The 12,367-nt window shown below is 34.9% G+C and overlaps 1 protein-coding gene across 3 annotated transcripts; it reads left to right on the top strand.

The window, feature by feature from the left end:
* The first annotated feature begins 5,159 nt into the window (after positions 1 to 5,159).
* Positions 5,160 to 11,789, top strand: LOC112507976 (U-box domain-containing protein 13-like). 3 transcript variants are annotated; one of them, XM_025112740.1, is made up of 5 exons: positions 5,556 to 5,612; positions 7,123 to 7,182; positions 9,541 to 9,657; positions 9,804 to 10,259; positions 10,483 to 11,789. In XM_025112740.1, the coding sequence occupies exons 3-5, from the start codon at positions 9,562 to 9,564 to the stop codon at positions 11,575 to 11,577; spliced, it is 1,647 nt and encodes a 548-aa protein (XP_024968508.1). In that variant the 5' UTR covers positions 5,556 to 5,612; positions 7,123 to 7,182; positions 9,541 to 9,561; the 3' UTR covers positions 11,578 to 11,789. The 3 variants fall into 3 exon arrangements, with proteins under 3 accessions (XP_024968507.1, XP_024968508.1, XP_024968509.1); XM_025112741.1 differs by having other exon boundaries at positions 5,560 to 5,612; positions 6,674 to 7,182; XM_025112739.1 differs by lacking the exon at positions 7,123 to 7,182 and having other exon boundaries at positions 5,160 to 5,612.
* The last annotated feature ends 578 nt before the right edge of the window (positions 11,790 to 12,367 follow it).

Here is a 12,367-nt window from a genome sequence, read left to right as displayed (position 1 = left end):
TGGTGCCTCAAAGAATTGAAGATTTTATAACCCAAATATGCTAAAAAGAGCACAAAATCATAAAACTCGTCAAATATGAATTAAACTCATGAAAATGTGCTCCAAATCCAAAATAGAGATATTTTGACATACATATAGTTTTGCAAAGCAACTAGAATGCGCCACGACCTTAGGTCATGAGGCAGGTCGTGCAACTTACCGACTTTCGCTGTTTTTTGCACCCGATAAGATCCTCGAAGGTTCCATTATAATAATTAGGAAAAACATTCATACTTACCTTTTAAAAGGCCACTTGATAAGGTGCTTAATGTATGTATGTGTTGTTAATTTATTTTTTTGCATTGTCTTTATGTTTTTCCATAACTACATAAAATTAGGAAGAAAATAGAAAATAAAATGAAACATGGAGTTAATAAGATAGGCCCCGTTTATCCGTTCAATTCTCATTTAGAATTTCAAAAAGAGAGTTAGAAGAATGATCCAACGGCTGGGATTCGTTTCAAGTGCTAGGACCATGCCACGTCTGACTGGATGGACATAAAGCATTATTACTTACACGTAAGCCATGTGCCACTGTTTGCACCTACACTCGGACCCACTCCTGACTAGACTTCTGAGGTGGCTAATTGGCTTTCAAAATGAAGCTTAGCCAGCCATGGCTCATTTTTAGACTAATTGCATTTAAAGCCCAATACTTTAAACTAATTGCAATTTTGTTATGGCAAATATAAATATCAGTTTAGAAGTTACAACTATATTTTTCTTTTTTGATTTATAGATGAAATAATATACATGAACGATGGTGATACAGTGTTGTTTTATGAATAAAAAATAATAAAATGTTTTGTACGTGAATAATTCATGGATTACTGATTCATGTTTTGTATAATAACTGATTATTTTTTCACTAATAATAAAAACAGAAAAGTAACGTTTATTAAACATGTATTTTTAAGAAGACAAATCTTACAACATTATTTGATTCTCATTACATAATCACTACAATAATGTTGCATTATATATAGAAATGATTACAAAGATATTGACCAAAAGAAGAAGGTTTATGGAAAGTAGGAAAAAAGTGAGGAATCATTGTTGGTGGCAATGATTAGGGTTGATGTCCATTATAAAGAAGATGATCCATAAACTTATAGAAATCAAAAGTTATGTGGTTGTGGTGCCATGCATGTGTGCATCATCATATATATATATATATATATATATATATAGGGTATATTTCTTTTACAACCTTGTGTATTTGTACAACTTTTGCAACCCAATTAATTTGAGATATTTATAGAAATGATTGGAGTTCATTTATTATGATTTGAATATTTATGGAATATGAATAGAGTTTATTAATTATGATTAATACTTTATATTAGGAAACAATTAATTGATTAAAAATTGAATGGTTGAGATGAGGGTTGTATAGGGTGTAGGAATGGCAAAGGGTGTAAAATAACATCCCTATATATATATATATCTAATCAATATCTGCCTTTTTCAACCCATGCTTCTTCATTGCTTTAACCTAATCCATGTTTGTGGCTTTCTCTTCATTCAAAACAACTCATGCATCATCCACTCTACATATACATATCAAGATGAATAATTAATTTTTGTGGTAATTTTATTCTTGAATAGTAGATAATGATAACTTTTATTCATGTATAAATTTTGTTAAATATTCATAAGGGTGTTTTTTATATTAAAGAGAGGCAGTTTGATCGGACCCAGTAAATGAAGACAGATTGGATAAGGACCGGGCTATGACATTAATCAGAAATAAGTTCGACAATTAGTCTTTTTACAAATCAAGATTTTTGGAGTCATATCATATTAATTAAAGTCGGTTTATAAGGCCAGATAAAGCTTGGTCCAAACCAAAAATGGACCAGGTTACACTAGGCCGGTCTCGAGCGGAGCAAGATTGGTCTAATTTGATTTTAAAAATTCTTTTTTTAAAAAGTCATGATCTTTTTAACATAACAAATTAAACTTTTTTAGATTAGGGTCATGTCAATGCCCAGGTTAATGTTCCATTTTTACTGCTTCAGTTCCAGACCAAACTGACATTTTTTTCTCGATCCAATCAAGACCAGAGTTCTACACTATTCCTTGTAGTTGGTTAAAAAAACGATAAAAATTGAATTTTTTTCATCATAGTAAAAACAAGATGACGCAAGTGGTAATGGATGAAGCAGAAGCGAGAATGTCCGCTTGAGTAACGCAAACATTGATGAGAATCTAATCCCCAAGAACCAAAGGGTTCCTCAAAAGCTTAATGGTGTCACATCCATCAGTCACGAAATGTTTTATAGTTTACAACATATATAGCAAAGGTAGAAATCATGGTATCTACGACATCTTTAATAATTACTTATTTTAGAAATTTTATAGATATAAGAAAAGTTTACTTAAAAACTATGTTAAACTCTTTTCTAAAACAGGAAAAAAAATAATAAAAAATCAGTCACATATTTTTTATAACCAGTCACAGATCTTTGTCTGTGAAAAAGTGAGAAAACATTTTAAAAAGAATAACATAACATCATTTTAATACTTACTTTTATTTTCGTTTAGTATTAGAATTTTTCTTAAATTATGGTATTTTTATTTAACATTCAATATTTAAAGATAAAATAATTAATTTCTATAAAATAAATTATAAATAATAAAAAAGAAATAACTCAGTTTAAAATATGCACTATGAAATAGTTAGTGAACACATCACAACCCTTTTAAAAGTTTATGCACAACAAGATACATTTATTAAAAACGATATTTTATAAATGGTTTGATATGACATAAAATCATTAATAAATTTCATAAAAGTGATTCTCGAACAATATTTGGGTCATGTAAGCATCGACAACTATGATAATAATAGAAACATGATAATGTAATATCCTTCTTTAATTTAGGGGTTGTTGGGTAACGACTTAATGAACTTAATAGCTTGTATGGCTTATTTGAGTAAGCCATACATAAGTGTTCAGTTGTTGGCTTAATGAAAAAATTGATGATTTTTTCGGTTAGCTAGAAAATGGTTGTCCTTACTATTCACCCATTTGTACCCTTGTCGAAGAAAATCACAAGCCATCAGATATGCCTTCTCCCCTCAAAAGAAATCCCATTCCTCATGACCCCTGTCAAAGAAACCCTCTGTTGATGAAGGCCCCCATCCTTTGTCGGTCCTTTACCGGAGTCCTCGTTGGTTATCTCCTCTCCTTGTCTGTATACTCCTATTTGTATCCTTCCTAGATATGGAAATATGTGTTTCTTCCTGTTTTCTTCTCCACATATCTGTAAACATCTCTGTAGATTCTTGCCCTTTCTTGATTGTGTTTTGATTCAGTTCCGATGTTGTTTTGTGGATATCTCATGTGAGCATTGCCTTTTGATTTGTACCAACAACAAAAAAACATAGGTTCTTCTCAAAGATGCTACATTACAACGTTACATAGACAGCTTAATCTATACATATCTGACATTCAGACCGTTTATTCAAACAAAAATATAAATTGAAGGGCAAAATTGTCATTTATGACATTCAGACCTGTATTCAACAATTTATCTTATATCATATAGACAACTTAATCTATACATATCTTAATGAAAACAACCTTTTAGTCTTTTTGTTTAAGAACTTTTGAATGCTATAAAAGTATTTCAGGTTTGTTAGTACATTGGTATTGACGTGTTTTTTGCTCTTTACATAAAGGCGTCGTTCGTTTGACATATGTTGTTTAGAAATTTGGATTTCTGTACAAAAATTAAGAATCTTTGATATGTTTAAGTTGTAGAATTTGGATGGAAGTAAATTTCATTCTTTATACATAATTAAAGAAAACAAATTATAAATATGTATAAAAATAATTAAATTACAATGTATTAAATGTTAATTACAAAACAAATGTTTTTAACATAAGTACAAACAAATCCTATAAAATTCCGTTAACTACCAACTACACGCAAGGGAGTTCTTAGTCCAATGTTTATGGGATTTTATGAAATTTCGAGATTTAAGTTCCCCGAGATTAATATAGGTAGGCAGGCATAACCAAAATTTGCAAAAGAAACAAAGAGAATCAGTAGTGAGAGCAGGTGTTACAGAAAACAGTCTATTGGATATGAAAGCAGAGATGTAATTAAAATAAAAACAACAATCCACTTAAATCTTTTTGTTTACTACATATGAGAATCGAGTTTGGTATCTTGAATCAGTACGCTACCGAAATAAAAAGAAAAACGAATCAATAACCTACAATTATTGCATCTGTTAATTTGCATATTTGAACGTAACATAATACACTGTCAATTCACCTATCGTGAACCTGTGCCCAATATGTGTTGAGCAACCTCGAGTTCGGTCTATTTCGACATGTTGTGAGTTAGTCAAGTGGTTGAATCAGTAGTAGCAAAAAAATAAGTCTACCAGAATGTATTAAAGCAGAACCCTTAGGAACTAGTATTTTGAGTCAAAATTTTCATTTTTACCTTATATTTCAATTAAAATGTTTGTTTCATATAAAAAATCAATCTTATTATATCGTTACGTTTATACAAAAAGTTGATTATCAATAATTCTAACCGGTCTCATACATAATTTGCTTTCAAGGACACTAATTTTAGAAGGTATTTTTTAATTCACTTAACGACTAAAGCTAGCCAAACTATAATGAGATCCGAGATTAAAACCGAGATCTGTCTTGTATTTGAACAAAATCATCCCATCTTTTTATCAGGGTATTGTTATATACATTATTTTTATGTCAAAATTAGATCAAATCATGTATTGAAAATGTAAAAGCAGATTTTGTTTTTGATATGTGTGAATAAAAAATCAACGGATAGAAATACATTTTATAATATACCATTTAGAACGTGTCTTCGTTGATTGAGCTAAATGCAGATGCAAGAAGTTGTCCTTAGTCCAGAGTTGCTTTTTCAGAGTTTCAGTTAGTAACCGATAGACAGAAGACGACGTCGAAAGCCGAGTCAAAATACCACACCACTTGAGTCGCTCATTCAGAGCCGAGCTGTTATCGCTAACTCATTTCCAGCTAAGACTTTGCTAAAAACAGAATATATCACTAAACCCTGGTTACTTGTTAGGTTAAGCTCACACCAGCCGCGCCACTCCCCAACAAAAAGCCAAAGCCTACTCCTTCTCTCTTTCCTCTTCCGTCTCCTTCTCTCTCTTTCTCTCTCTCACTCAATGGATTCCGACCTGCTCTGCTCTCCGGTGGCCGTCACCGTCGATTGACAGACGGAATTTTTTTGAATCTGATTTGTTCTCCCTTCTTTTAGATTTTTGTTACCAAGGTGTTGGGATGGCAGAAGGAGAGAAAGGTGGACTGATTCAGAAATTAATTGATATTGTAAACGAGATATCTGCAATCTCTGACTACCGGTGTACGGTGAAGAAGCTTTTCTCTAATCTAGCTAGAAGGTTAAAGCTGTTAACCCCACTGTTCGAAGAAATCCGTGATATCAAGGAGCCACTCCCTGATGATTCTCATCAATCGTTACTTTCGTTAATGGATGCTATGGAATCTGCTAAGGAATTGCTTCAAATCGGGAGTGAAGGCAGCAAGATATATTTGGTAAAACTCTGTCAATTAAATCTAATCCTTTTCTTTTTCGGTTCGTAATTTGGTGGGAGGATGCAACATTTATGATAGAACCGTATGCTCTACATGAAATTTAAGAATTTCATGAAAATTTAATGCTGATTTTGTTAAAAACATACCGAATAAGTCGGTGGTTTAGACTCCTTGGAAGCTGACATGGGGTTTTAAGTTTTAATTGTGATGAATTTATTAATTCAGTAACTTTTTCATCGACTTAATTTTTGTTACTTAGTTATCTCAAAAAACAAAACGAAGATCTCTATTTACTTACTTGTTCTGTCTTTATGACCTTGTTTGGATCGTGCTTGACGGATAATTTCTTTGCTGGTACATTTATTTGCAATTAGTGTCTGAATTTGGTCTGTTATATTTGACAAGTGAAATCAATGCTAATTCAAAAGACAGGGAACACACATTATTACGTTTGCCTTATGTTTATGAAGACTTGTTCTATTGTGAGGATCTATATTATATACACACACAATTTAATTGAACTTATTAACTGTGAAGATAGCTGCTAGTAAAGATCTTTTTGACATTTATGCATATGAGATATATTCTATTAAAATAACGTGCGAATTCATGATCAGTAAGACGGTGGATGATGTAATTCCTTCAGCTTTGGGTTGATAATATGTTTACTTTCACTTTGTCGACACGATCAGCTTTGTACTATTTCTCTTTCCCTTTTTGGAAATTTATTTCGGTGGTTGTTGTTGTCCAAACTCCAAGTGTTTTATATTGGCACCGTCAACTAATGTTTTATAGATTACGATATTATCGTGTCATTGTTCTGAAAGCTCTTGTTAGGCCCATGTTGGGACCAAAATAGTTTTTAATTGTTTTATTTAAATGACTTAATTTGCTTTCTTACTATATGAAGGTGTAGTAAGACAAGAAGGTACTAGAAAAGGTGACAAAGTTGGTTTTTTCTGAATTAAAAATCAGCTTCATGCATTAAAAAGCCATGTTACCTTATCCTTTCTTTGTTGTTCCTGTTTTCGCTAGTGTGATAATGATGTTTTGAAGTTCAGGTATGGAGTTAGTCTTTTATATCTTATGTGAAAGTTACTAAAAAGCTGGCTACAGATTGGTTGATTGAAAATAAGGTTGGTTTCCTGACTGTTAGTGCATGCTAGTACTGCTGATAGTGTGTAATAACGAAATGAAGGTTTCCTAAATCTGTAAAAATGACATAAAGTGTGTTGGTTGAGAAAATTTTATGTGAATTTAGTGAGAAGAAAAGAATAGCATGATTTTCACTTTGCAAGTTAAATTGAATCCTCGGAGTTTAAAGGACTCCAGGACCGAGTGGTGTTCACAGAACGGCGCTGATACACATCTTCTTTTACATTTTGGCTTTCTTGCATACCTCACCTAAAGTTTTGATGCTAGTGATTGAAGATATGTATCTTGACCAAGAATAAGAACAAACACCACATGGATATGGAGTCTGTCGGTGAAAAAAATTAGTTTCTCACAGGTTGAAGGATATTTGAAGAAATGTGAGAATCTGATTGACTCACTTTCGAGGTAGAAGCAGGTCAGTGATCCATATTATTGGTGCAAGGAGCCAAGGACACATTGCTTAATGATATCTTTTGCCTTCTTTTTTGCTAGAATTCAGCAATCTGGCTTGAGTATTGCTATGAGAGTGTAAGGGTGTCATGCATGATTGTTTGGTTGTTTCCAAGAATGGTGTTGACTGCTTAACGTTTATCTAAGTCTTATATAGGGATACAAATGAACCATATGCATAGTAAGCAAATGGTGATTAGGTGCGAGGTCCACATGGCCTGATCTTATGATTTCTAAACTTCCTAATGTTTGAGTGTAATACAAAATCATGTTCGTTTGGAAGACGTAATTATAGTCACCTGCGTTCAGACCTTATACCCTACAAAGTACTTTCTAATTCCCGTCTATACTGTGACGGGGTGTTCTCTGAAGTGGATATATGATGTCCTAACTCCTAAGCATGCTCTGACAATAAAGGCTGCAAAAAGAAACCTTTAAGGCTAATATATAATATGTATGCCGTGTTATATCTTTAGAGCATATTTAGTCCCTAAGACACATTGTCTTGAGCCATAAAGCATACCAGGTGGCTTGTTAAACATTCTCTGATTCAATCATTATATCTGGATTTGTATTCTTTCATGTTTCTTGTGCTTCCATCACCTTTGGTTAATTGGGTCCAACACAATAACTTGCTAATACAAGTTAAGAATCAACTCAATTAAGGTCTAAGAAAGTTTCAAACTACGTAGGGTTGGCTAAAAGGAATTCATATCTGTCAAATTTCACAATGGAGTTATGACTTTGCTCGAGGGACGGAACAGCTAGGCCTTTGTTGGAATACATCTCAAAATTTTGCAAGTGCAGGAATTATGTAATGGGTACCCTGTTATCTTAGATGTGTAAGATAAGATAGTGATTCACAATCTGTATATCAATCCGAGCCAATCATGGCAAAGGAATCCAACCAAATGGATGGGTGATGATTACATATGATGATTATTCAAGAGATAATCATGGGAACAACTAGGGAAACAACAAAGATTAGGGGATGGTGAGGAATAACTACGTAAAGTTATTTCATCTTTTTTTTTTTAGTAAGGATAAGTAATATTCTATCTCCATAAGTGGATATAAATATCCATGGCTGTACCATGAATGGGAATAGGCTTGATTTTGTTTTTCACATTGTGTTTTTGGAGTAGCGGACACTCAAAGTTACATGTTGACTGAGCTTGTACTTACTCGAAAAGTACTTTGCTAAATAAGTCAATTGGAATCCGGAACTGTAGGAAATATATGTACATTAATGATTTGCAACTTTGGCAAATGACACAAAATTAGGAAAAGACCAAACAAGTATTAGAAGTCAATAGAAAAGCTTTCTGGTCAATACTAGGGCTTTGGTCTTAAACTCCGTATTTCTATGTGAATGTGGTCAGAAACAATGATTGACTCGAAGCTGTGAACTTAGTATAGTTTAATTTACATTAGGCTTTCCTAGGACTTCGCTGAATGCTATTAATCACCACATCATTGGACCTTGTGGATGGTATATTCAATTATTTATGGAGCTGCTAAATGTTCGTTCATTCGTAGTATAGGTATCACCAGTAGTGCTTTTCTCTCTTTCTCAGTGTGCAAAATGATTATTTTCTAGAGCAACAAACAATACGTGCTTCTTGTAATTTTCATTTATAACACCTTTTTTTTTGGAGGACCATCGTTAACAAGTCAAAGCTCCTATAATAGATTACTGGGAGGACTTGTTCATAAGCATTAGAAGATAATTTGGACTTCAACAAAGAAGACAAATTTACAGCTGATGCATTTGTTTACTTTTGGTCAAATAATTCTCTCCTAAAGTGAGTCTCGTTCTAAAATTCAGTTCAATTTAACCGTACAAAAGTTTGAAGTAAACTAGTAAAATCTTCTTTCTTTAGTGATTCGGTTACATCTTAAAGGAGCAGATATGGCACTATTTCATGCTTCATTTTTGGCTAACCACCTTTAAACAGAATGTGAATGAACAATGAGAATATTAAGAGCTGCATGTATGGCAGTTCACTTTCTCACACATGAATTTAGCAGATAAATGCAAATGTTATTAATCCAAGTGTTAAATTGACATGTAATGTCAAACTAAATAATTTAGAAGTGCAATCTTAAACAACTTAAGCCACTTAAACTCTTTCCTCTGGTTCTAATAATGATAGCCATATTTTTACTTGAAAAATGGCGTTTCTTTTAAGTCACTTGTTAAATGTAATATGTCCTTTGTGTTAAGCAAAAATAATTTCTTAAGCTTGCTCTAGCCGACTTTTCTTATATCAGGAATACATGTCTTTGTTTATTCTTTTACACAACATGCTCTGCCGTGCAGGTTTTGGAGAGGGATGAAATCATGAAAAAGTACCAAGCAGTTACATCTCGTTTGGAACAAGATTTGAGCAGTATTTCTATTGATATACTTGACATATCGGATGAAGTTAAAGAACAGGTGAGATTAGTCATATCTTGATAAAAGGTATTTAGATACAGCTTGCTTTGTAAATTATACCTAAGCAGGACCCAGAAAGCTAAGAAATGCGGATTTGTTTCTTACTTTCTACCTAATCTCATGGCTGTGACACGATTCTTATCCAGGTTGCCCTTGTTCTTGCTCAATTCCGAAGAGCCAAGGGAAGAATTGATGCACCAGACATTGAGCTTTATGAAGATCTTTTGTCCCTTTACAACAAGGATAACGATGTGGTAGAAGATCCTGCTGTCTTGAGGAGATTGGTTGAAAAACTACAGCTGACCGAAATAACCAACCTTACGAATGAGTCAATAGCATTGCATGAAATGGTTACTGCCAGTTCTGGAGACCCAGGTGAAAGTATAGAAAAAATGTCAATGCTACTAAAGCGAATCAAGGATTTTGTGCAAACAGAGAGTCCATATGTAGGCTCACCACCAGGAGAAAGTTCCGCTCTTCCCTGTTGCACCGACCAAGGAACATTGGTCAAAAGTCCTAAAAACAGCGTCATACCAGATGATTTTCGTTGTCCTATATCACTTGAGTTGATGAAGGATCCTGTTATTGTTTCAACGGGACAGGTAATGCCCGTCACCTTTGTATACTTGGCATATACATACGTATACACACACACACATATATGTTTACACACATGCTCTTTCTTTCATGCTTGATATTGTGGTCCACATGAGAGACTGACTAGAAGAAAGGCTTGCTTTAGATTCTTGAAATTATACCTATGTAGTGCTATTCTGAGCATATTACAAACGTGAGGTTTATTAAATATTTTGCGCATTTTTGTAGACCTACGAGCGTTCTTGCATTGAAAAATGGTTAGAAGCAGGGCATCACACATGTCCCAAGACGCAACAAAACCTGACGAGCACCGCACTCATACCCAACTATGTATTACGCAGCCTCATAGCCCAATGGTGTGAGACAAATGGAATGGAGCCACCAAAACGATCCGGTAGGTCTGCTTCTGCCTGCACCCCTGCAGAACGTTCCATGATCGAATGTCTCCTTCGTAAGCTTAATTCCATCAGTCCTGATGATCAGCGGACCGCCGCTGGTGAAATCCGCCTCCTTGCAAAACGGAATGCCGATAATCGTGTAGCTGTTGCCGAAGCTGGCGCCATCCCTCTTCTCACAAACCTCCTGACTGCACCAGATTCCCGCACACAAGAACATGCAGTGACCGCTCTTCTTAACCTCTCTATTTGCGAGGATAACAAAGGCAGCATCGTATCCTCGGGGGCTGTCCCCGGTATAGTTCAAGTCCTGAGGAAAGGTAGCATGGAAGCACGAGAAAACGCTGCAGCCACCCTTTTCAGCCTCTCTGTGATCGACGAAAACAAAGTGACCATCGGTTCATTGGGAGCAATCCCACCTCTCGTTTTACTGTTGAGTGAAGGAACTCAGAGAGGGAAGAAAGATGCTGCAACGGCACTATTTAACTTGTGCATATTTCAAGGCAACAAAGGAAGGGCTGTGAGAGCCGGCGTGATCCCTACATTGATGGAGCTTCTTACGGAACCACAAGGTGGGATGAAGGATGAAGCATTAGCCATTCTAGCCATACTGGCTAGCCACCCGGAAGGGAAGGTGGCTATAGGTAAAGCCGAGGCAGTGCCGGTTCTGGTGGAATTTATGGGAAGCGGGTCAGCTAGGAACAGAGAGAACGCGGCCGCGGTTTTGGTGCACCTTTGTTCTGGAGATGAAAAGTATCTGGTGGAGGCTCAAGAAGTGGGAGTAATGGGGGTGCTGGTGGATTTGCTACATAATGGCACCCCAAGAGGGAAGAGGAAAGCAGGACAGTTGCTGGAAAAGATGAGCAGATTGGTAGAAGAACAGAAGGTTTTGGCTCAGACCCGGGCTCAGGAGATGGAAGATAGGTGATGTTATTTTTTGACCAAGAGTCATGTGAGAATAGGAAGCGTAAGAAGGGATCTAGACCTTTGATCACTTTTAATCTCACCCCATCACATGAACTGCAATTGATCTGGTGCATCTGGGTACACCGTATCAACATTGCTTTTCAAGTAGGATTGATCCAAGAGTGAAGATCCCTTCTTACCCTTCTCACTTTTAACTTCCATTCTCACCGGAACCTAATCCTATTAAGTTTTTTTTTTCTTCTGATTTTTAAATTTGTTTTTATGTTTTTTTGTGGGGTTGGTTTTGTTAAGTTCCTCCATTAATGTGGAAGGGGAAAGGTGGAAGATCACCCAGCAGCAGTACCAACCTTAGCCATGGCCTGAGTTTATAGTTTTTTATTTTTTGTTTTTTTGTTTTTGTTTTGTGTTTTGTGTTTTGAGGAGTAGAAACAACTGACGACACAAATGCATAAGATTCTCTTGTCCTGTTTTAAGACCAAAGCTTGCAAACAATCGTCACATGTAATTTTTTTGTTTATTATTTAAGTGTTTGTTTTAAAAAATAAATGTCTATTTTTTTAATACTATTTTCAATTATGAGATGCATACATCTTTACTCACCTTAGGAAAATTTATGTATTTCTAAAACTGGCTTGAACATTTATTTTGGAGTATATATTTAATAAAAAGAAAGATAACTGTGTAATATTTATTCATCTCTTGCTTGGGCTCACACTAGTGACGGCCAAAAACTGGTTCCGGGCCGGGCCTAATCGGTCCCAAGATTTTTCATAATCGGTTTAATCGGTCCT

This window comes from Cynara cardunculus, assembly GCF_001531365.2.
Source record: "Cynara cardunculus var. scolymus isolate 2C chromosome LG 2, CcrdV1, whole genome shotgun sequence".
Classification (NCBI taxonomy): domain Eukaryota; kingdom Viridiplantae; phylum Streptophyta; class Magnoliopsida; order Asterales; family Asteraceae; genus Cynara; species Cynara cardunculus.
This window is presented reverse-complemented; position numbering and strand designations above follow the sequence as displayed.

Bases quoted from the DNA above. Each gene is read 5' to 3' on its own strand.
- LOC112507976 (XM_025112739.1), top strand. From the start codon at position 5,340: ATGGCAGAAGGAGAGAAAGGTGGACTGATTCAGAAATTAATTGATATT. The intron at 9,658-9,803 runs GTGAGATTAGTC...ATTCTTATCCAG, and splicing joins CGGATGAAGTTAAAGAACAG to GTTGCCCTTGTTCTTGCTCA. The intron at 10,260-10,482 runs GTAATGCCCGTC...GCATTTTTGTAG, and splicing joins TTATTGTTTCAACGGGACAG to ACCTACGAGCGTTCTTGCAT.